The sequence below is a fragment of the Plecotus auritus genome, assembly GCF_963455305.1.
Source record: "Plecotus auritus genome assembly, chromosome: 9".
NCBI lineage: Eukaryota > Metazoa > Chordata > Mammalia > Chiroptera > Vespertilionidae > Plecotus > Plecotus auritus.
In genome coordinates this window covers 76,238,999-76,261,414 of record NC_137783.1, presented here as the reverse complement: position 1 = coordinate 76,261,414, position 22,416 = coordinate 76,238,999, and the positions used below count along the sequence as shown (strand labels likewise).

General features: G+C 47.9%; 1 protein-coding gene across 5 annotated transcripts in view; it reads right to left on the bottom strand.

Annotated features, from left to right (window-relative positions):
- The window catches only part of TTC12 (tetratricopeptide repeat domain 12), a 64,379-nt gene that overhangs the window by 27,488 nt on the left and 14,475 nt on the right, over positions 1-22,416 (bottom strand). For 3 of the 5 annotated variants that reach the window (XM_080641008.1, XM_080641011.1, XM_080641010.1), the window contains 5 exons: positions 22,071-22,192; positions 11,126-11,185; positions 6,290-6,361; positions 1,100-1,160; positions 514-702 (listed from right to left, as the gene is read on the bottom strand). In XM_080641008.1, coding sequence (XP_080497134.1) covers positions 514-702; positions 1,100-1,160; positions 6,290-6,361; positions 11,126-11,185; positions 22,071-22,192 — 504 coding nt within the window. The remainder of the gene's footprint in view (positions 1-513; positions 703-1,099; positions 1,161-6,289; positions 6,362-11,125; positions 11,186-22,070; positions 22,193-22,416) is intronic. The other 2 variants (XM_080641009.1, XM_080641012.1) reach the window with 2 other exon arrangements.

Genomic DNA, 22,416 nt, shown 5'->3' with positions numbered 1-22,416 from the left:
CATTAAGTATAACTGGGGTGAACCTCACCAGTAATCCATTTCTCTATGGTTGGGGGGAGATGTGTGGGGTCAGACAGGGTGGTTAGGGTGTATATGGGGTATTGTGTGGGGTATGCAAAGGGTGTGTGGATATGTTTAGGAAGTGTGAAGCATGTGTGAGGGGTGAATATATGCAGTATATGTTATGTGGATATAAGTATATGGTGTGATGTGTTGTGTGTACATGCTGTGTGTGTGTGTGTGTGGTGTCAGTAAGTGTTCACGGAATGAAGGCATGCTGTGTGTTTTGTGTTGTACTGTACATGTGTGGTGTTTATTGCATGGATGTTGAGTGTATGCATGCCCTGAGGAGAGGATGGAGCTGGGGTGGGGGAATATTTCTTGTGCACCCCCTTTACCACCTACGTTACTTTAGGTCTTCAGTAAGTATTTGTGGAAGGAAGGGAGTCTCTGACCTCTAAACTCTGCCCCTTTACACGACAACATTCACGAGGCCACATGTCTCTGGCTTACAGTCCTCCATCATCTCCGTCAGGATCTCAATGCCCCCCGCGTAGAACAAGGGGTTCTGGCCAGGCTTGGAGAGAGTCCCCAGGAGATGCCTGGTCGTCACGGCTGTGCTCTTTCCCGAGTCCAGCAGTTTCTGGGCTTCCTTCTCCTGGAGGTTTGCCTTTTCCCGAAGATCCACTTGATCCAGGTAATCTAGCAAAATAAGAAGGAAAACAAAACAACCCTGGCATAGATGCTACCACACAGGAGTGACCTCCGTGAGGATGGGGCGCTGAGAGGCATATGCATTAAAATAACAAACTCATCTTCAGCAAGGAGAATTTTAGGAATAGTGTACAGTATGCACCCAGAACCTTAAACATCTTGGGGATGCAAAACAGAATTCCCTATCTAGAAGGCTCTAAAGGGGGATGTGTACAAAGGAGGAAGGCAATGATCTGAGTTGGAGAACAGAGGAGAGAGGCGCAGGCAGCCTGTTAACACAGAGGATGGGATGCAGGCAGGGCAGGGCTTTGCAGCCAAGTAGAGAAGGCACGAAGGCAGCCGAGGGCCAGAGCAGAGGTCAGGCCATCAGCAGGAACGTTCTCACCTTTCACCTGTGTCTGCAGCTGGGGGTTTATTTCTAAGATCTTCTGAAAACACTCTCTAGACTGGAAAAAAACACATTAAGACCTTGATAAGTGGGTAGCGGGTAAAGGTGATTATAAGAAAGACACTGGGTATCACAGGACTTGGCTTCATTATTTCCTCTTGTCCCTCCTGCTCCCAGCACAAGATGCAGGCATGTGAATACAGTATGCATCTGACATTTTTTTTAAGGCTTCTCTGGGTCTACAAAGCAATGGGTATTATTTCAAAATTTATTTTTAAAAAGTAGTGCTGTCATATGGCCTGTGATGGAAAATTTCCATTCCTAAATCCTTGTGGATCATGTCTGGCTGGGTAAATACGAAATTTAGATATGATATTTGCACTGAGTGAGAATAGGAGGCTGCCTGTCAGATATGCCCAAGGGAGTCAGGAAATAAACAAAGTTGGAGACATTGTTGACAGAGATTGGGAACAGAAAACGAGAGATGCCTACTTAAAGATACAGGGCTGCAAAGAGCCGGGCAGATAGAGTCAGCTTGAAAGCTTGAATGAGGGGCCCTCACTGAGTAAAGTGTTGGACAGAAAGTTTTTGGAAAAAGGAAGATTCTAGTTCATGAGGCATGATGCTGGGTTTAGGGCAGTACTGTCCTCAGGAATTTCAAGAACTGTCCAGAGGGCACCAAGAGAAAAAGCACAGGAAAAACAACACAAAACAGTTCTGAGCTCTCTTGAAGACTCAAGGCTTGTTTAGAAGATTAGGATTAAGAAATAAACTGAAGAAAAATCACGTTAGTAAAGAATGTGTCACAGGATAGAGGATACACATCAAACACGGTAACTGCTATGGGCTAAATGTTTGTGTCCCTAAAAATTCATATGTTCAAACCTAAACCCTCAAGGGGATGTCTTAGGAGGTGGGGCCTGTGGGAGGTGATTAGGTCATGAAGATAGGGCTCTCAAGAACGAGATTAGTGTCCTTACTAAAGAGACCCCAGAGAGCTCGCTCACTCTCTGGCTGGCTCTGAACTATGAAGCAGACCAAATCTGCGGTGTCTTGATCTTGGACTTCCCAGACTCCAGACTGTGAAAAATAAGTGTCTGTGGTTTAAGCTACCCGGTCTATGGTACAGCAGCCCCAAAGGACTAGGACAGTGATACTGAACCCAACTTCTTTCTAACCCTAGATCTAATCTATCAGCAATTCATGCTTGCTTCCCTGTCGATACGTCCAGAATCCCATCACTTCTCATCACCTCCATCATCACCAAGCCGGTACAAACCATCATCACCTCACTTGGATAATTTGTTGCAAAAGCCTTATTACTGGTTCTGTTCTTTATTACCATGCCAAAATATAGTCTCAACTTAATAGCTCAAATATAGCAGAGTGAGCCATTAAAACATGAATCAGATCATTTCACTCCTTTACTGAAAACATTCTAATGGTTCCCAGCTCACTCAAAGTAAAACCCAAGATCCCCCCAAAGCCTGCAAGGCCCTAGGGGACCAGGCCCCCACCCACCCACCCCATCACCTGCCTGACCTCATCTCTTAACACTCTTCTCCTTGCTTGCTCCATTCTGGCTATCTCTTCACCTGGCCCACTCCCCCACTTATATATCCACTTCTTTACTTCACTACCTCCTTTCCTTTAGAAAGGTTCTTCCTGACCACTCTACACCTTTGCTGCTTCCTGGTTACGTTTTTCAATAACACTATCACTACCCAACACACCACACATCTACTTATTTGGTTTCTGTCTCCTGGCCACCTCTACTTTAAAAATATGAGCTTATTAAGTCAAAGATTTTTGTTTTCTTCATTGCTGTATTCTTGTTGTCTAGGACAGTACCTAGAACATAGAAAGCATGCAATACATATTTGCTGAGTGAAATAATTAAATGAATAAATGAGTGAATAAAATTTGGTAGAGAAGGGGAAATTAACATTTTCTTTTTTTTCTTCTCTATTATTAACCTTCTATAATAATAAAAGCGTAATATGCTAATTAGACTGGGCATCATTCCGGGCGTCATTCCAGATGAAGCTGCTGGAGTACGGGCTGAGGCAGAGGCAGCTAGGGGTGATCAGGCAGGCAGGAGAGCAATTAGGGGTGATCAGGTAGGCAGGCAAGTGGTTAGGGGCAATCAGGCAGGCAGGCAGGTGAGTGGTTAGGGGTGATGAGGCAGGCAGGCAGAATGGTTAGGGGTGATCAGGTAGGCAGGCAAGCAGTTAAGGTCAATGAAGCAGGCAGGCGAGTGGTTAGGGGCAAACAGGCAGGCAGGCAGGTGAGCAGTCAGAAGCCAGTGGTCCCGGACTGTGAGAGAGATGTCTGACTGCCAGTTTAGGCCCGATCCCACAGGGATCCTTGTGGGATCGGGACATATCCTGAGTGGTCCCGGATTGCGAGAGGGTGCAGGCTGGGCTGAAGGCACCCTCCCCCACCCCGTGCACGAATTTTGTGCACTGGGCCTCTAGTATTACACTAAGACTGTATTGTAATAATTAAGATGCAACTAAGAAAATATTTTTTAAAAGATAATTTTCTTTAATAATCTAATCTATCTATATAAAAGGCTAATATGCTAAGTGTCAGACCATCCAACCAGTCGCTATGACACACACTGCCAGGGGGCAGACACTCAATGCAGGAGCTGCCGAGCTGCAGTGACTTGGCAGCAGCAGTTCTTGGGTGATGCACCACAAAACCAGAGAGGAGGGAACCCAATTCCTTGTGGGGCTGCGTGATTTTACCTTCGGCCCTGGGTTATGTTGTTGCTTGGGCACTGTCGGCCCCAAATCTGATTTACTGCACACTTGCATTTGCGTTCCATACCCTGTACAACAGCAACTTTGCAGAGTGCCCTCTTGTACTCTGGGACCCCTCAAGGGATGTTGGAGAGCTGATTTCGACCCAATCCCCGCAGGCCAGGTCAAGGGACCCCACCTGCCGGAGGGACCCCACTCACTCCGCAGACACTGGGGAGGGATTGTGGGAGATTGGCTATAGGTGTGTCTGGCCTGTCTCGCCCAGTCCCACCCCACCGGCCACATTCTAATTAATTTCCTTTCATTGTGCACAAATCCATGCACTGGGTCACTAGTATCTTATAATGGAAAGACATTCCATGTTCATGGATTGAAAGACTTACTATTGTTAAGATGGCAATACTCCCCAAATTGATTTATAGATTCACTGCTGTCTCCATCAAAAGTCCACCTGGCTTCTTTGAGGAAATTAACAAGCTGATTCTGAAATTTGTTGGTAATTAAGGGACCCAAAATAGCTAAAATAATCTTGAAGAGGCAGAGCAAAGTTAGAAGACTGTTTCCCAATTTCAAAATTTACTACAAAGCTAGAGGAATCAAGATAATGTGGTATAGGCACAAGAAAAGACACATAGATCTATGGAATAAAATTGAGGGTCCAGAAATAAACCCATTCATTTATGATAAACTGATTTTTGACAAGGGTGCCAAAATCATTGAGTGGTAGACAGAATAGTCTTTTCAAAAAGATGGTGCTGGGATGATTGGATATGCACATATAAAAGCGTGAAGCTGGATCCCTTCCTCATACCATATGCAAAAATCAACTCAAACTGGATCATAGATCTAAATTTAAGAGCTAAAGCCACAAAATGTTTAGAAGAAAACATAGGAGTAAATATTAGATTAGGCAATGACACCAAAAGCAACAACAAAAAAATATAGGTAAACTTCATCAAAATTTAAAAATTTTGCCCGGCAGTTGTGGCTCAGTAGTTTAGCATCGACCTATGAACCAGGAAGTCACAGTTCGATTCCTGGTCGGGGCACATGCCCGGTTGTGGGCTCAAACCCCAATGGGGGGCATGCAGGAGGCAGCCGACCTATGATTCTCTCTCATCATTGATGTTTCCATCTCTCACTCCCTCTCCCTGCCTCTCTGAAATCAATAAAAATATCTTTTTTAAAAAATTGAAAAATTTTGTACCACAAAGGACACCATCAAGAAAGTGAAAAGACAACACAAAGAGTGATAGAAATATTTGCCAATAAGTTTTTTGATAAGGGACTTGTATCCATAATATAAATATGGCAAAGGATCTGAAGAGACATCTCTCCAAAGAAAATAAGCAAGTGGCCAGTAAGCACATGAAAAAAATACTCAACATCATTAGAAATCAGGGAAATGCAAGACCACAATGAGATACCATTTCACACCCAGTAGGATGGCTATAATAAAAAAAGACAGATAACAACAAGTATTTTTACTTCTCCAGGATGTGGAGAAATTGAAACCATACACTGCTGGTGGGAATCAAGTGTTTTCCACTTTGGAAAACACTGGGCAGTTCTTCCACAGTTAAACAGTTATCATGTGACTCAGCAGTTCCCTCCTAGGTATTGTTTATAGCAGTCGCCAATCGGTGGTCCGTGAGGTCTGAAAGGTTGGCAACTGCTGATCAAGAGGATTGTAATCAAATGTCACACAAAAACTTGTACATGGATGTTCACAATAGCCCCAAATGGAAACAACCCATTACAGTGTGGTCTCTCCATACAATGGGATATTCAGCAATAAAAGGAATGAAGTGCTGATACCACAGCTTGGATGACCCTTGCAAACATTATGCTAACTCGAAGAGGCCAGCCACAAAAGGCCACATACTGTATAATTCTACTTAGATGAAGAGCCTAGATTAGGCAAATGCATAGAGACAGAAGTAGATTAGTGGTTGTCTAGGGCCGAGGTGTGGGTGGAGCGAAAGGGAGTGACTGCTATTGAATATAGGGCCTTTGGGGGAAGTGAAACAAATATTCTAAAATTTATTGTAGTGATCGTTTCACAACTCTTGTGAATCTACTAAAAACCAGCAAATTGTGAAGATATACCAACATGATTACTTTTGTGTGATAAGGTTACAAGTGCCTTTTGTTTTCATTTTTTCCCTTTGTCTTTCTCTCCAGAGATGCTTCCTCCAGGGCTGAACACCCGTGAGATATTGCAGAGGGGTTCCTACAGCATGGGCTGCCCTAGAAGACCCTTAACATCCTTCCCTACTCTAAGAGCTTAAGATTTACCCTGGAAAATACTAAGAGGTGGGTTAATATTTAATCAACTTGGAGGAACAAGGTTCTCCTCCAGACCATCGGAAGCATCGCTGCGATCAAACCTGCCACTTACATTCTTTTAGGAACTTACCACACTGTAGTTCTTCAGAGCCAGGTGGGCTTTGCCCATGTGGAAATAAGCTTTTGTGCATTTTTCATCACACTGCATGAAAGAGAATGACTAGTCAGACGCCTCAGAAGGTTGGGGTCACCGGCACCCCCTGACTGCCCAGCTAACCGTTGAGGCCAGGCTCTGTTCTCAGGACAGCTCCCAGAGTGGACAACTAACCCTCTCCCATGCATCTGGGACCAAGCTAACTGATGCCTGCAAGGAGCCAGGATACATGAGAAAGTTCTCTAGCAAACTGATTAATGATGCCCGTCAGTTTGCATTTCCATTTAATGACACTCGGTCAGGAAAGAAACCAGAAACCTTATTTGGAAGAGCTCCTGGGCTTGGCCGGACATAGGAATTGCCTGGGACACTTATAAAACGGCTATCGGCCAGGCTGAACCCCACATCAATTACACTGTACTTTGGGGTGGGCTCAGGCATCAATATTTTTTTAAAAGTTTCCAGGTGACGTAAATGCAGCCAGGCCTGAGAACAACTGGTTTGTTAGATGAGAGGACACTTTATTCCGTGTAAGCAGCAGAGGTTATCATTATATCTAGGCCTGGGAAGTTCCTTCCCTGAAATTAACCACAGTACATACACCGGGACCTTATCCTTTTATCACTGAAGGTCAGGAGGAATGCCCCCTTCAAAAGGCAGGACTGACACCTGAGGCTGAGACTCAACTATTTGCACAGGGGCCCTGCCCCTGCCTGCTCCTAATTATTATTCCAGAGGGAATGAGTGGCACAAAGACATAAACTGCCATTTAAAACACCTAATTAAGTAATTGAATCCCCTTTATGTACAAGGCATTGGGCTGGGTCAGATTTAAAGAGGTTAAGAGTGAGGCTCTCAAGAAAACATGCAAACAAAAAGACATTAAAAAAAAAAAAAAAGAGTGAGGCTCAGGGTCTAAAACGTCTGGGGTGAACCCCTGGGGTGGCTTTCACCAGAAGTGGGATGTTGACCAGGCCCCCTGACTTTCCTGATGCTCATTGTCCTCATGTGGAAAATGAAGGTAATTATAGACAGTCTCTCTCTCTCTCTCTCTCTCTCTCTCTCTCTCTCTCTCTCTCTCTCTCTCTCTGTTGTTGTGAGGGGGAAATGCTTGTCAAACACTAGTATGGTGCCCATGAGATGGTATCTGAGGCTGCTGCTGTAGTTACAATAGCAACCCATTTCAGGACAAGAGATAAAAATGTAAAGAAAAGTGAAATAACAATAGAAGAGGTAACAATAATTGTTATTGGAGAGCCCTTTATAGAGGCATGAATTTTCATAATATAGTTTTCTGACTTGTTGCTGAGTGAATGGCAGTAATAATAGTACTAATAGTGCATTTGCATACAGTCCCTTCCATATGGTTCATATAAATTATTTCATACAAACTTTAAAACAGCTCTATGACATATAGTTATTATCCTCATTTTACAAATGAGGAAACTAAGGGTTAAAGGTCACATAGATGCCAAGTGGAAGAGCTGGGACTTAAAATCTGGCCATTTGATTCCAGGCACCAAAGGCTCAAAAATGATGCCAAATCTCCTTCAGAAAAGTGCTCTAGCAGCTCAGTAGAAGGCGATGTACTCTGAAGAAACAGTCTAACAAAGGGCAGCACAGGAGGATGGACCTGAGCTAGATCCTGAATGTACAGAGAGGTGAAGAGAGGATGAAGGGAATGGGATGAGCAAGGTTGAGGTCAGAGAGTACAGGGAGCTGCAGTGGACAGTCTAAAACTTGGAGCAGGTGCTGACAGAGGGGAGACTAGGCTGGGAGTCAGCTAGACAGTGTCTCCACATGGAGGCCTTGAATGCTGGGCTCGAGGAGGATGACTGATCCATGGCTGTGGTTGAAGAGTTGGTCTGGAGGCGGAACTGACCAGATGGAAAGGCAGGGAGATAAGGGAGGAGACCAGAACAATCACTTAGGAGGGCTAACATCTGATGTCCTAGTGACAGTGGGAGTGAAAGGAAAAGTGCAGATACCAGAGCTCTGTCAAAGCGGCATCAGCCAACCATAAGTGCTAAGGGAAGGAGAATGTCATGTCAAAAGTTTTGGGATGCCTATGTCTGGAAAACATCATATGCCATTAGTAGGCTGAAGGGAAGATGAAGAGTTTGTTTCAGATGCTGCCCAACAGATGAAATTGGCAGGAGGCAGAGACATGCAGCCCTGGAGCCGGGAGGCGCACACTGGGGAAGTAGGTCTGAGACCCACTTGCAGAGATGAGAGTTGAACCGTGAGCGGAAACAGGAGCTTTGAGGACTGAACCCTGAAGGACTGAGAGGGTGGGGTTGAGGAAGTGGGAAAGGCGTGGCCAAGGGAAAGCGGAGCTGCAGCACCCTGCTCATGAGAGCCACATGTCCACAGAACCGTCACAACCAGAGGACCAGTGCCTGGCCCATGCCCACTGTGGGTCACCGGGAAGGAGTGTCGCTGGGACACCTTCCTCATTCACTGAGCGAAGGGCTACTAGTGGATTTTCTCCTCCTGCTTCGATCATGTGTGGAGCATCACAGGGATGATCTTGGGGGAGCTCATATCCCCTTGCAGGGAATCCTGCCTTGGAGGAAGACGAGTTTTATTGTAGGAAGACATGTTTACTGTGAGGAAGACGAGCTTTATTGTGCAGGAAGTGTTCTGCTGAGAGAGCAACAGTCTGACCCCAACTAAAACCGGCTTTGCTACCTGATCTTCCCTGACAAGGAACGTAAGTCTTGAAATATCATCCTGGGCCTGTCTCTGCCAATTCAGACCTGGCAGAAACACTCACCCGGCATGCATGTACTAATACTATTAGTAGTGGAGCGCACTGGCCTTCACTATTGATGCAGTGCTTTTAAAGAGAGTGAAGCTTTTTAGTTCACGGCTTTGATGTAGTGCTAACCACTGTTAGGTTTCAGAACCCCTTTACATTTTTCTCCATTCCTCCAAATGTTTACCCCAACTCTTCAACTGGAAGCCTTGCTGGGCCTTTAACAAGGCTGGCTGCTGAGTGTCAGCATCTTCTAATGTCAGCTCTGCTGGGCCGGCTCTAGCCTGGGTGTCACTGTTAATTACATTGTGTTTTGATCAACATTTGGGATAAGACCAGTGTATTATCCTGAGTCCGAGACAGTGTGACTACCGCTTTGGTTCTTTTCAGATCAGAAAAGATATTCCTGGGAGCCCCAAGAGGCGATGCCATTTCTTCCACAGAAGGGAGTGAGACCCCTGGCCAGGGGCTGTGGGTTCAAAGTTCTTGTGAAGAGGCGTTTTGGTAGATGGTTCAGAGCACAGTGTACTGTTAGACCGACATCCGCTGTGTGGTCCTGTGCAGGTTACTTCACTAATCTCAGAGGCCCAATTTCCATGCCAGAAAAATAAGGATAACAGTGGTACTGAAGACAATAGAATAGAATGACGTGAGGCTCAAATGCGACAGCTCAAGGCCAGCAAGCAGCCAATGCTGGGTTTTGCTCTAATTGTTAGGACATCTCTCTTCTCTTACAGATGATGGTAGGAAAAGAATCATGACCCAGTGGAGTGACAAAGCAGGCTGGTGGCCTGTGCTGGAGCTATGGGGCCCCACATGGCCGAGTCGCTACCACATGCTCTAGGGGAGGAAGAAGTCAAGCACACAGAATTTAAAGCCCCCATGACAGAGTAATTTAGGGGAATATGGATTAAGGGCTTGGGAGGATTCCTGAAGTTTCATAAACCGTAGCAAAGGTGAACTTGCACTCTACTCCCGTCTCCTGGCCTACCTCGCAACAGGAAGCACGGTGTGTGGCCAGCACACGGCAGCACAGTGTGCTCCTGCTTGGGCAATGTGCCCATTCAGCTGCGGTCAGGATGCTGTTCAGGGAATCAAGTCCCAAGATAAGTCTGGTACGTTCTCCTGGCACTTCAATTGTGCTTGATTTTGTTATTTAAAATAATATGAATACATTAAGACATACAGATAAATTGTATGGAGTGCAATGCAAAATTCACACGGATTTTTAAGATTAAAAACATCTCCAAAAAGCAATTTAATGCTCTCTGCCTCTAGACCCTCCAGGGGCTCATGCTCATTCCGTTGGCAGCATGTTGGCGAGGAAGTATGAGAAGCACTGGTCTTGGTTGTTTAAAGCCCCCATGACAGAGTAATTTAGGGGAATATGGATTAAGGGCTATTTAACTATTTAGTATCTGAAATAATGTCTCTAAGAGGTGCTCATGACATTTATCTTTTAAAAGCCCTTCCAATATTTTCCCTAATAGTCCCCACCTTTTATTGTCTATTTTGGCAGATTTTGGAGGAAATGCCAAGCACAGTATTATGCTACTACCTGACTAGCATCCAGGCTGAACAACAGGAATTCTTTCTTCTGATTAATCCGCTACAAAGAGAGGATGCTGGCATACATTTCCAAATGCTTAGGGCTGGAGGGAAAAGCACAGACCGATGGTGAAGAATGGTGCTGCGGAAGCAAGCTCCCACTGGCTGGAGAGAAAGGAGGAGGCATGACCACCGTCATGGGAAGCAACGTGTCTGCTGACACAACAGCTGAGGATGCCCACTGCACTGAACACTGGAAAACCAATATAAACATCAGCCTCTCTGGAACACTTACTAAGAGTAGGTATTTTATGTACATTGTCCTAACCCTCAAGACAATGCTATTCTAGCTGTTTTCTAGGCGAGGAAACTGAGGCTCTGATGGCAGTATCTCTACCCTTGCCCACCACCACACATTGGCAGATGCCTTTTACTCACTTCAGGATTGAAGCCTCTGGCCCAAACCAATCCCACTCCACCCTGTGGAAAAGGAAGCACCTTCTTACCTTCAGAGCCCAGTCACAGTCCACTAGTGCCTTCTGGTAGTCCCCAAGTTTTATATAAGCCTGTAATGACAGATAGCTGCTGTTCACATACAACTCCGTAGCAAGCAGTCTTTCGCTAACACAGAAAGCGGAGTCCAATGGTTATGAGAAGTAACTGGTCCTTGCTCACATCACTCAGGGTCCCAGCACATAACAGATGGCTATCATCATGCTAACATGATAATGAGGAGAGTTTAATAAAGGGACTATGTACAAGGTGAGGGCAGGACTTAGGGAAACCAATAGGAATGTTACAGAACCCAGGCTAGCAACAGTGGACAGCCATTAATTACCATTGCTAGAGCTGCAGGGACAGGAAGAGGAGCGATGAGCAAAACAGGAGAGGACAGCTTTATGAAATGATGAAGGTAATAACAAAGATAATAACAAGTGTTGGTGAAAGTGTAAAAAAATCAGAGCCCTCATACACAGCTGGTAGGAATGTAAGATGGTACAACTACTTTGAAAGACGGTCTAGCAGTTCCTCAAAAGATAAAACATACAGTTACCGTATGATCCCAGGAGGACAGCAAACATAAGTTCATGGAAAAACTTGTACACAAATGTTCACAGCAGCACTATTCACAATAGTCAAAAAGTAGAAACAATTAAAATGCCCATCAACTGATGGATAAATAAAATGTGGAATAGCCATACGATGGTATATTATCTGTATAGTATATAAAAGCCTAAGCGACCAAACAACCGGTAGACCAGTCACTATGATGCACACTGACCACCAGGGGGCAGATGCTCAATGCAGGAGCTGTCCCCTGGTGGTCAGTGCACTCCCACAGTGGGAGTGCCACTCAGCTGACTGACGGGTGCCAGATGCAGGGCTCATGGCTGGCAAGTGCCACTACGGCGGTGTGAGCCTCTCCCTATCGGGACTGACTGGGCGCGAGCCACAGCAGGCACAGCAGAGCCGGGATGAGCGGGAGTGGCAGGCAGGAGCGGCAGGTGGCGTTGGATTGCCGGTTTTGGCCCGATCCCCGCAGGCCACGCCGAGGGACACCACTGGTGCATGAATCTGTGCATTGGGCCACAGGTCTATACTAATAAAAGGGTAATATGCTAATGAAACTGGATGGACTGGATGTCTTCTGAACGTCCTTTCTGACAAAGCCAGGGGTGTGGCCGGCCTGCAAATTGCCCATGGCCCCTCGCCCAGGCCAGCCCCACCCTCAGTGGGGACCCCCACCCTGATCAGGGGCGGGGCTGGCCTATAAACCCCACAGCCCCTCACCCTGACTGGCCCTGCCCTCTTCAGGGCAGGCCAGTTGGCCCCCACCTGTGCACTAGGCCTCTATCCTATATAATAATCCTATATAATAAAAGGGTAATATGCAAATTGACCCTAACAACAGAACGACCAGAATGACCACTAGACCAGTCACTATGAGGTGCACTGACCACCTCTTGGTCCCTTTCCCTGGCCAGCAGGCTCTGATTGCCTGATGGCCACCTGCGGCAGGGACGGGGCCAGCGAGTGGGCAGGAACAGCTGACCTCTCGGTCCCTTCCCCCAGCTGTCAGGCACTGATCACCTGATGGCGAATGGGGACCTGGGGGTGGTTGGGGGCAGGGCCAGCTGCAGGCATCTGGGGAAGATGGCCCTGATCGCAGGCCAGGCCTAGGGATCGTACCTGTGCACAAATTTTGTGCACTGGGCCTCTAGTTAGTTCATCAATAACAAGGAATCAAGTACTGATCCATAATACAACATGGATGAACCTTGAAATCAATCCTATATAATAAAGAGGTAATATGCAAATTGACTCTCAAGTCATAACGCCATCACAAGATGGCTGCACCCATAGTGGAGGCAGGGTTCCCGTAACAAGCTATAAGGAGTGATCAGTAGGAACCTGTGGCTGTGTGGTGCTGGGCCGGGGCGGGGAACCTGAGGCTGCACCCCTCCACCTGGCAGGGCTTGAGGGGGGACCTGAGGCTGTGCCCCCTGCCTGGTGCCAGGCCAGGGGACCTGAGGCTGCACCCCCCCGCCTGGCGGGGTTTGAGGATGGTGGGGCCGGCCTGGTCTGGGTCTTGCGCAATTTTGAGGTGCACATGGGTGGGTGGAGACTTGACTCTGGGTCCTGCAGCGCGCCCCAGACTCTGACAGGAAGAAGATTTTCATATACATTTTACTAAATTTCTTTCATCTCTGACACTTCTATTATAGAGAAAGAGAAAACAGCAATATTAAAATATTTTGTCTAATTCCCTTTTAATGTGCATGAATTTCGTGCACCGGGCCATTAGTATGTTAAATAAAAGAAGCCAGACACAATAGGTAAAATATTATATGATTTCACTTATATGAAATGCCCAGAGTTATCAGATGTATAGAAGATAGAAGGTACAGCAAGTCCTTGAATAACATAGTTTTGTTCAACACCATTTTGTTATTATGTTGGTGAGATGCCAGTAGGAAGTTAACTCATGTATATCAACTAGCCTCAGGTAAAACTGGTTTCCTTACACGTCATTTTGCTCAAAGCTGCAGAAACTGGACTTACTATAGCCTAGTGGTTGCTTAGGGCTGGGGATGGAGGAGAAAAGAAATGGGGGTAGGGGTGAGCTGCTTAAAGGGTTTCTTTTTGGGATAATGAAAATGTTCTAAAATTGACTGTGGTGCTGGTTGCACAACTCTGAATATACTAAAAACCACTGAAATGTACACTTTAAAGTGAACTGTATGCCACTTATCTATATACTAGAGGCCCAGTGCAAAAAATTCGTGTATGGGTAGGGTCCCTAGGCCTGGCTGGCGATCAAGGCTGATCAGGCTCCCTGCCTCCCTGCCTCCTCCTTCCCTTGCCACCCGTGCACCTCCACCACATAGTTCCCCCCGACTTCCCGCCTCCTCCTTTCCTCACTCCCTCAGCACCCTGCTGCCGCCTCTGGTCACCTGTCATGTTCTGCACCATTCCCTGGTGGTCAGCACACATCATAGTGAGTGATTGAGCTCCTGTTCTCCCGGTCAAACGCCCAAGGGGACACTTTGCATATTAGTCTTTTATATATATAGATATAAAAGCCTAATATGCCAAGTGTCTGACAGTTGGACCGTTTGACCAGTCGCTATGATACACACTGATCACCACAGGGTAGATGTTCCGACTGGTAGGTTAGCTTGCTGCTGGGATATGGCCGATCAGGACTGGGCGAGATGGGCCAGATATGCCCTGGAGCCCTCCCGCGGTCCCTCCTTGGCCCTGATCATATACCGGTGGGGTCCCTTGGCCTGGCCTGTACCCTCTCGCAATCCGGGACCCCTTGGGGATATCAGAGAGCTGATTTTGGCTTAATCCCTGCACCCCACCAGTCGTGCACCGGGCATCTTGATGAGAATAAAAGTCTATAATAAAAGCAAAATATGCTAATTAGACTGGACATCCTTCTGGATGACCTTCTGGACAAAGCTGGGGCTGCAAGGGAAGCCCGGGTCCCGGGTGCCTGCCAGCAGCCAGAGGGAAGCCCGAGTCTTGGGTACATGCCGGCAGCTGGAGGGAAGCCTGGGTCCTGGGTGCCAGAGGGAAGACAGTGCCGGCAGCCAGGGGAAGGAAGGCCTACTCTTGCACTAATTTTGTGCATCGGACCTCTAGTATTTCAATAAGACTGTTACTAGAAAAAGATAAAGTTTATCTTTTCTCATGAGCATAGCAAGAAGAGATACAGGAAAAGGGAAGATGTTTAAGAGTTAGACCCTCACCATGAACCCTAGTGCTCTTGGGATCCTCTAGAATTAAGGGAAATCCGGAAAATCAAGAATGGACTCAGAGATCTGTGGTCCATTCAAACTAAACCGATTTAGTTCACCCATAGTTTCAAAGAGCTAGTGGCATGTAAACAAATGAAAGGATGATTAACAGCCAGCACAGTGGCTATGGGCCCTCTGTCCTAATTACTGGACACAACAGGTGGTCTGTTAATTCTCATCAAGATGCACTCGGTCGCTAAGCATTCTTCTTCTGCACAGTTCCCTAAAAAGCAGCAATGATCACCCCGTTATAAGACAGGAAAGCCAGGCACCAGGGGGATGAGTGGCTTTGCAGAGTCCCTTAGGTCACCACTAGTAGAGCCAACACTCCGTGGAGGTTTGCACCAGGGCACTGTGACATTCTTACAATAAAGCTGATGAGATACCTAAAGCTGATGGTCGGGGTCATAACTCATGGGAAATGCCAGCATTCAACCAACGTGAGGAGGGAGCCGGCAGCAGCCAGCTAATGAATTCCTGCAGGAAGCTGCTACAGGGGGCTTTCATTAACTTGGATTGTGTACTAACTGAAGTTGGAGGACTCTGACCCTGAGCTTTCTGTTCTATAGGGCACCATCCTCTCCTCAGGGTTTGGGTTGCATTTGAAAGGCAGAGGATGTGAGTTGGAAACTAGCATTCTTGAAGACAACTGTAGCCATGATGTCATGACACTGCTATTCAGGAAACATAGACTCGGAAAGGTCTGCATGGGCTTCAGCCTTTTACTTTTTCTTTTCTTTTGTTCTTTTTAAAGTTTGATTCAATACCCTATAACTTCCCCACTCCCTTTTGCTATTCCACATTTTAAGATCTGCTTTTTCCAAATGATTTATCTAAATGACACCAGCAATCCATTGATCATAACATTAGCTCCAGGAGGAAAACAAAGCAATGAAAGGGTCAGTTTCTCTCTAGCAAGCGGAAACTGACAGGGTCCTTATGACGTGTTTTCTGATATTACATGCGAACAGGGGAGGCATCTTAAAAACAATCAATGACTCAAATGATTTTTAATACCAGGCAGTACATTTGCATTTATTTGTCTCCAAGTAAGCATTCTCTTTGGGAAGCTGGGAGGAACTGTTTCACCACAGCTTTTGGTGCATTTACTTATTTTCATCTATAGTCATTCTTATGTGATTCTCCAGAACTAATCAAAGTGCTGCTTAAACTTGAGTACAGTAAAAATGTAACTAATTTAGATGAATCAGGGTATAGACCATCTGAATTAGATATAAATCTGAATTACATAACAGTTTCAAAGCAATTCAATTTTATTGCTTTCAAATAACTTCAGAGTAACAAGACTGAATAAGCATTCGTAGGTAAATGTTTCAGAGACGAATTTAGGGATAAATAAAAAGGAACTATAATTATTATATTAATTGTTTGCATTTAAATGTTTCTTTTGAAATGGCAACAGACACTTAATTCCCTTAAATTGACTTATTATGCCTCCAGTCTTATGTAACTGCAACGAATTTATTGAACATCTGTTATAAATAAAGCATTGGGGGGAAAATGTATGGCAGTTTTTGCCCTAAAAAAATGTATGATCTTATTAGGGTGATAAAATGTACACTAAATGCTAAGTCAACCCTTAGATATTTTATTCATCAATCATTTCTTTATAACAATTTCTCCACCAATGGGACTAGGTAAATGTCATCTCAACGCGAGTCTAAACTGCTGAGCTAATGAGTTTGGGTTTATTTATCATTAAATCACTTGTACTTCCCAAACCTTTGGCCTTCAAGCATGGAGTCAACACCCTATAACTTCCCCGTTCCCTTTTGCTTTTCCACATTTTAAGAACCACAGAGGTCTTGCTTGCACCACTCTTCCTCAGCACACACAGCAAGGCATCCTTAATCTCGAGTTACAGAAACTAGAGCTGATGTAGGCTCTTCCTCTTGTAATGACACAGCCTCAGCGCATTTCACACGGGTCCTGCTGACAGACACTGATCATTGGATAGTCACGCCCAGGAAGCTGCCAGTTTTCCAGGTCTGAGCAACAGAGGGTTCTACCACACACAGACTCAGGTGCTTTTCAAGATAAGGTCACAGGTAACATTTTGTTTCAACTGAGAACTACCCACCTTGTCCCTTTTTTAACTTGTAGATAATAAACATCTGGGTGACAGTTTTTACATGGAATTCCAGGAAACGGAGCCCATATATACTAATAATAGAGGAATATGCAAATTGTCCAGGACACTGTCAGAGTAACGACCGAACAGCAGGTTGCATGGGGCGACCAGGCCGGCAGGGAGGTTAGTGAGGGATGACCAAATGACTGAACAGCAGGCTGTGTGGGGCAACCAGGCTGGCAGGAGGGTTAGTGAGGGATGACCAAATGACCGAATAGCAGGTTGCATGGGGCAACCAGACCAGCAAGGGGGGCAGTTGGGGGTGACCAGGCCAGTGGGGGGTGTAGTTGGGGCGACCAGGTTGGTGGGGTGGGGCAGTTAGGGGTGACCAGGCTGGCAGGGAGGGGGCAGCTGGGGGCGAACAGGTTGGCGGGGGGGGAGGGGCAGTTGGGGGTGACCAGGCTGGCAGGGGGGCAGTGAGGGGCAATCAGGCTGGCAGGTAGAGACAGTTAGGGGTGGTCAGGCTGGCAGGGGGGGCAGTTAAGGGCGATCAGCCAGGCAGGCAAGTGAGCAGTTAGGAGCCAGTGGTCCCAGATTGTGAGAGGGATGTCCTAGTGCCAGTTTAGGCCCGATTCCTGGGATCGGGCCTAAACCGGCAGTTGGACATCCCCCAAGGGGTCCTGGATTGAATAGGGTGCAGGCTTGGCTGAGGGGACCTCCCCCCGTGCACGAATGTCGTGCACCAGGCCTCTAGTCCGATATAATAAAAGCCCAGCAACCAAAACAGTGAAAAGACCACAACAACCAGAGACCAGAACTACCAGCCCCTCGTGCTGGCTGGCTCCGCCCCCCAGCAGGGACCCCCACCCCGATCGGGGGGCGTAGCCAGCCTGCAAACAGCCTGCGGCCCCTTGCCTGGGCCGACCCCGCCCCCCAGAGGGGACCCCTCCACCCCGCTGGGGCCCCCATCAGGACAGGCCAGCCGGCCCTCACCTGTGCACTAAGCCTCTATCCTATCTAATAAAAGAGTAATATGCAAATTGACCGTACCTCCGGTACACCCACAAGCCATGCCCACCAGCCAATCAGGAGGGAATATGCAAATAAACCCAACCAAGATGGCTGCAGCCACAGAGAGCAGGAGGGAGGCTTGGGTTTCCCAGGCAATGGAGGAAGCCAAGATTTCTGCCTGCCCTTGCCAGCCCAGGCCTCCACTCAATGCTACAAAGTTTCAATTATAGAAGATAAACAAATCCCAGATACCAGGGCCTCTGCTTGGGTTGCCAGGGGGCGTGGCCAGCCTGCAAACCACCACAGGCCCCTCACCCAGGCCGCCCCACACCCAAAGGGAACCCCCACCCTGATCCAGGACACCCTTCAGGGCAAATCAGCTGGCCCCCACCTGTGCACCAGGCCTGTATCCTATCTAATAAAAGAGTAATATGCAGATTGACCATCACTCCAACATACAAGATGGCTGTCCCCATGTGGTCAAAGATCCTGCCCCCATGTGGACACAAGATGGCCAGCAGGGAAGGGCAGTTGGGAGGGACCAGGCCTGCAAGGGAGGGCAGTTGTGGGCAATCAGGCCAGCAGGGGAGGGCAGTTAGGGGTGACCAAGCCAGCAGAGGAGGGAAGTTGGGGCGACCAGGCCTGCAGGGAAAGGCAGTTGGGAGGGACCCAGGCCTGCAGGGGAGAGCAGTTGGGAGGGACCAGGGCTGAAGGGGAGGGCAGTTAGGGGTGACCAGGCCTGCAGGGGAGGGCAGTTAGGGGCAAACAGGCTGGCAGGGGATCAGTTAGGCATCAATCATGCTGGCAGGGGAGTGGTTAGGGGGTGATCAGGCTGGCAGGCAGAAGTGGTTAGGGGCAATCAGGAAGGCAGGCAGGCGAGCATTTGGGAGCCAGCAGTCCTGGATTGTGAGAGGGCTGTCCGGATCGGGCCCAAACGGACAGCCGGACATCCCTCGAGGGGTCCCAGATTGGAGAGGGTGCAGGCTGGGCTGAGGGACACCCCCGTCCCCTGCACAAATTTTGTGCACCGGGCCTCTAGTCCAATGTAATAAAAGGGTAATATGCAAATTGACCCTAATGGCAGAACAACCAGAACGATGGCTGGACCAGTCACTATGAGGTGCACTGACAACCTCTTGGTCCCTTTCCCTGGCTGGCAAGCTCTGATCATTTGATGGTCTGATGGTGAACGGGGAACCGGGGTTGGGTGGCGGGGGATGCGGGCGGTGCCAAGCCAATGCCATGCCTTGCCAATCGCCCCCCACACAGAGGGTGACCTGCCCTGGGGGCAGGGCTGGGGAGCAGGCAGGAACAGCTGACCTCTCAGTTCCTTCCCCCAGTTATCAGGCACCAATCACCCAATGGTGAATGGGGAACTGGGGGTGGGTGGAGGCAGGGGGTGGGGTCGGCTGCAGGCAGCCGGGGAAGATGGCCCTGTTCACAGGCCAGGCTTAGGGACTGTACCCACACATGAATTTTGTGTGCCGGGCCTCTAGTCTATGATATAAAACTGATGTATTAAGGGATTTCAGAAACTCACAATTGGCTCTAGGCCAGTGGTTCCCAATGTGGGGCACATGTCCCACAGGAGGGCAATTTGATTTTTAATGGGGGGAAATTCGAGAATGAGTTATTAACAGTGAATTTTCTGCATTTCTTATGGTTCTAGGGCAGTGGTCGGCAAAATGCGGCTCACGAGCCACATGTGGCTCACGAGCTGTGGTTTGCCACTCTGTTGACTAATGAGTTTGCCGACCACTGCCTTAGGGAAAAACACTTAAAAAACAATTTAATAATGTACTAATGTCTTTAATCTGAAGTCAAAACTTCTGGGTAAGGGTAATGCCTTAGCAGTGGTGGGCAAACTCATTAGTCAACAGAGCAGCAAACCATGGCTCACGAGCCGAATGTGGCTCGCGAGCCCCAGTTTGCCAATCACTGTTCTAGGGGTCTCATATACAGTATATCCTATCTAATAAAGAGGGAATATGCAAATTGACTATCACTCCATCACAAAGATGGCTGCACCCACAGCTGAGGCCAAGTTCCCATAAGGAGCCTTAACGAGCAATCAGCAGGGACCTGAGGCTAGGCCAGGGGTGGGCAAACTTTTTGACTCGAGGGCCACAATGGGTTCTTAAACTGGACCGGAGGGCCGGAACAAAAGCATGGATGGAGTGTTTGTGTGAACTAATATAAATTCAAAGTAAAGGAGCGGAGGGGAGAGCAAGAGAACCCTCTGCTCTTTCGGCTCCGCGGGCCGGATAGAACAGCCGAACAGGCCGGATCCGGCTCGCGGGCCGTAGTTTGCCCACCGCTGGGCTAGGCCCTCCCCCGCCCCTGTGGGGCTTGACAGGGGACCTCAGGCTGCGCTCCCCCACCTAGCAGGGCTTGACAGGGGACTTCAGGCCACACCCCCCACCCCGGCACACAGCCAGGGGAACTCAGGCTGCTCCCCCCGCCCCAGTGCTAGGCTGGGGGACCTCAGGCCATGCCCCCTACCAGGTGGGGCTTGACAGGGGACTTCAGGCTGCACCCTCACGCCGGCACCAGGCCGGTGGACCTCAAGCTGCACCCCTCGCCCCAGCACCAGGCCAGGGGACCTGAGGATGCGCCCCCCTGCCTGGCAGGGCTTGACAGGGGACCTCAGGCTGTGCTCCCCACCCAGCGGGGCTTGATGGGGGACCTGAGGCTGCACCCCCCTGCCAGTGGGGCTTGACGGGGGACCTGAGGCTGTGCCCCCCCCCCCGCCTGGCAGGGCTTGACAGGGGATCTCAGGCCATGTCCCCCACCTGGTGGGGCTTGACAGGGGACCTCAAGGCATGCCCCCCCTCCCTGGTCTGGGCTGGGGGACCTCAGGCCACACTCCCCCATCCTGGTGCCGGGTCAGGGGACCTGAGGCTACGACCCCTGCCCGGCGGGGCTTGACAAGGGTGGGACTGGCCGGGTCTGGATCTAGCCCAATCGGGGGAGGGGGGGCTCTGGGTCTGGGTCTCAGACGATTTTGAGGTGCATGTGGGCAGGTGGGGACTTGACTCTGGGTCCCGTGGTGCGCCCCAGACTCTGACAGGAGGAAAGTTTTCATATACATTTTACTAATTTTCTTTCATCCCTCACACTTCTATTACAGAGAAAAGGCAAATAGCAATATTATTTCCTCTAATTAATCCCCTTTTAATGTGCACGAATTTCATGCACCGGGCCACTAGTAAATATATATTGTGACATATTTATGCATTTCAGTTCTCTACTATGTTTTGAAACTTTATTTGCTACTTTTTCATGTCACTTCATATTATTTTTAAAACAATTTCTTAGTGATTTCTTCCTCAGTACTTCAACTGTCTTTTGGTTCTTTTATTTTTCTCTTTCATAGATGCCATGTTCTTTGGAAGCTTGTTTAGACCAACTTAATAGCCTTTTAGGCTTCCTCCACATGAATAGGAGTTCATTTTTTGAATAAGAATTATATGTCATGGGGGGTGGGTGGGATCAGGATTTTAGGTGGGGCATGACCAAAAAAAGGTTGGGAATCACTGCTCTAGACCCATCAGTTGTCCAGTTAACCCCAGTTACGGAATCTTAATCAAAGAGGGATGGATACAATGGGTAAGAAATTAACAGGAGAGCAGCCCTTGGAAGTTTAGACTACCATTAAACTGGAGGCTGGACAGCCCATGGTGGCAGAATCCCAAGGTCTCACAGGTCATTTCATGCTACTAGTTTTCTCCCTTACACACATGGAAAGTGCCTGGTTACCACCAGCGATGCACTAGAGTTGACTTATATGGAAAAAATTGATTACAGAGGATTCTTCCCAAGCCCTCCTCCAATGATTTCAAGTTGGTAGCTTGAAATTGGAACATGGTGAAGAGTATTCACATGGTGGAAATTGGCAAATGCTCCATACAAGTCAGCTTTTCCCACACCCCAAACAGAGCCAGTTGTCATGGATACCATCCAGGCTCATCTTTCTCAGATTTCACAAGGTTCTCGACTCTGTTGCTGAGAAAACCCCATGGACCCGCGTGGCTCACTGACCTGGGCTCGGTTGGTGTACAGCACCTTCATGTCCTTCAGCTTCTCCAAACCCTCACTGTAGCAGAGGATGGCCGTCTGGTAATCGCCTCTGACAAATGCCTCATTCCCTTTTCCTTTGAGGGCTATGAGAATAAGTCATACAGTTGAGCTCTCTACACACTGCAAAATACTTTCAGATTTTACTCCCCTGATTTCCGACTGCACTCTGAAGGGCACAGCTTATATCCATCCAACGGAGACTTGTGTCTCTCTGCAGATAGTTCAGGATTGGCTTCATTAAGGATTTCTTTCTCCAAATTCACCCCAAATCTTCTAAGTAGCTTCTCAGAAAAAGTAAATGTTCCTG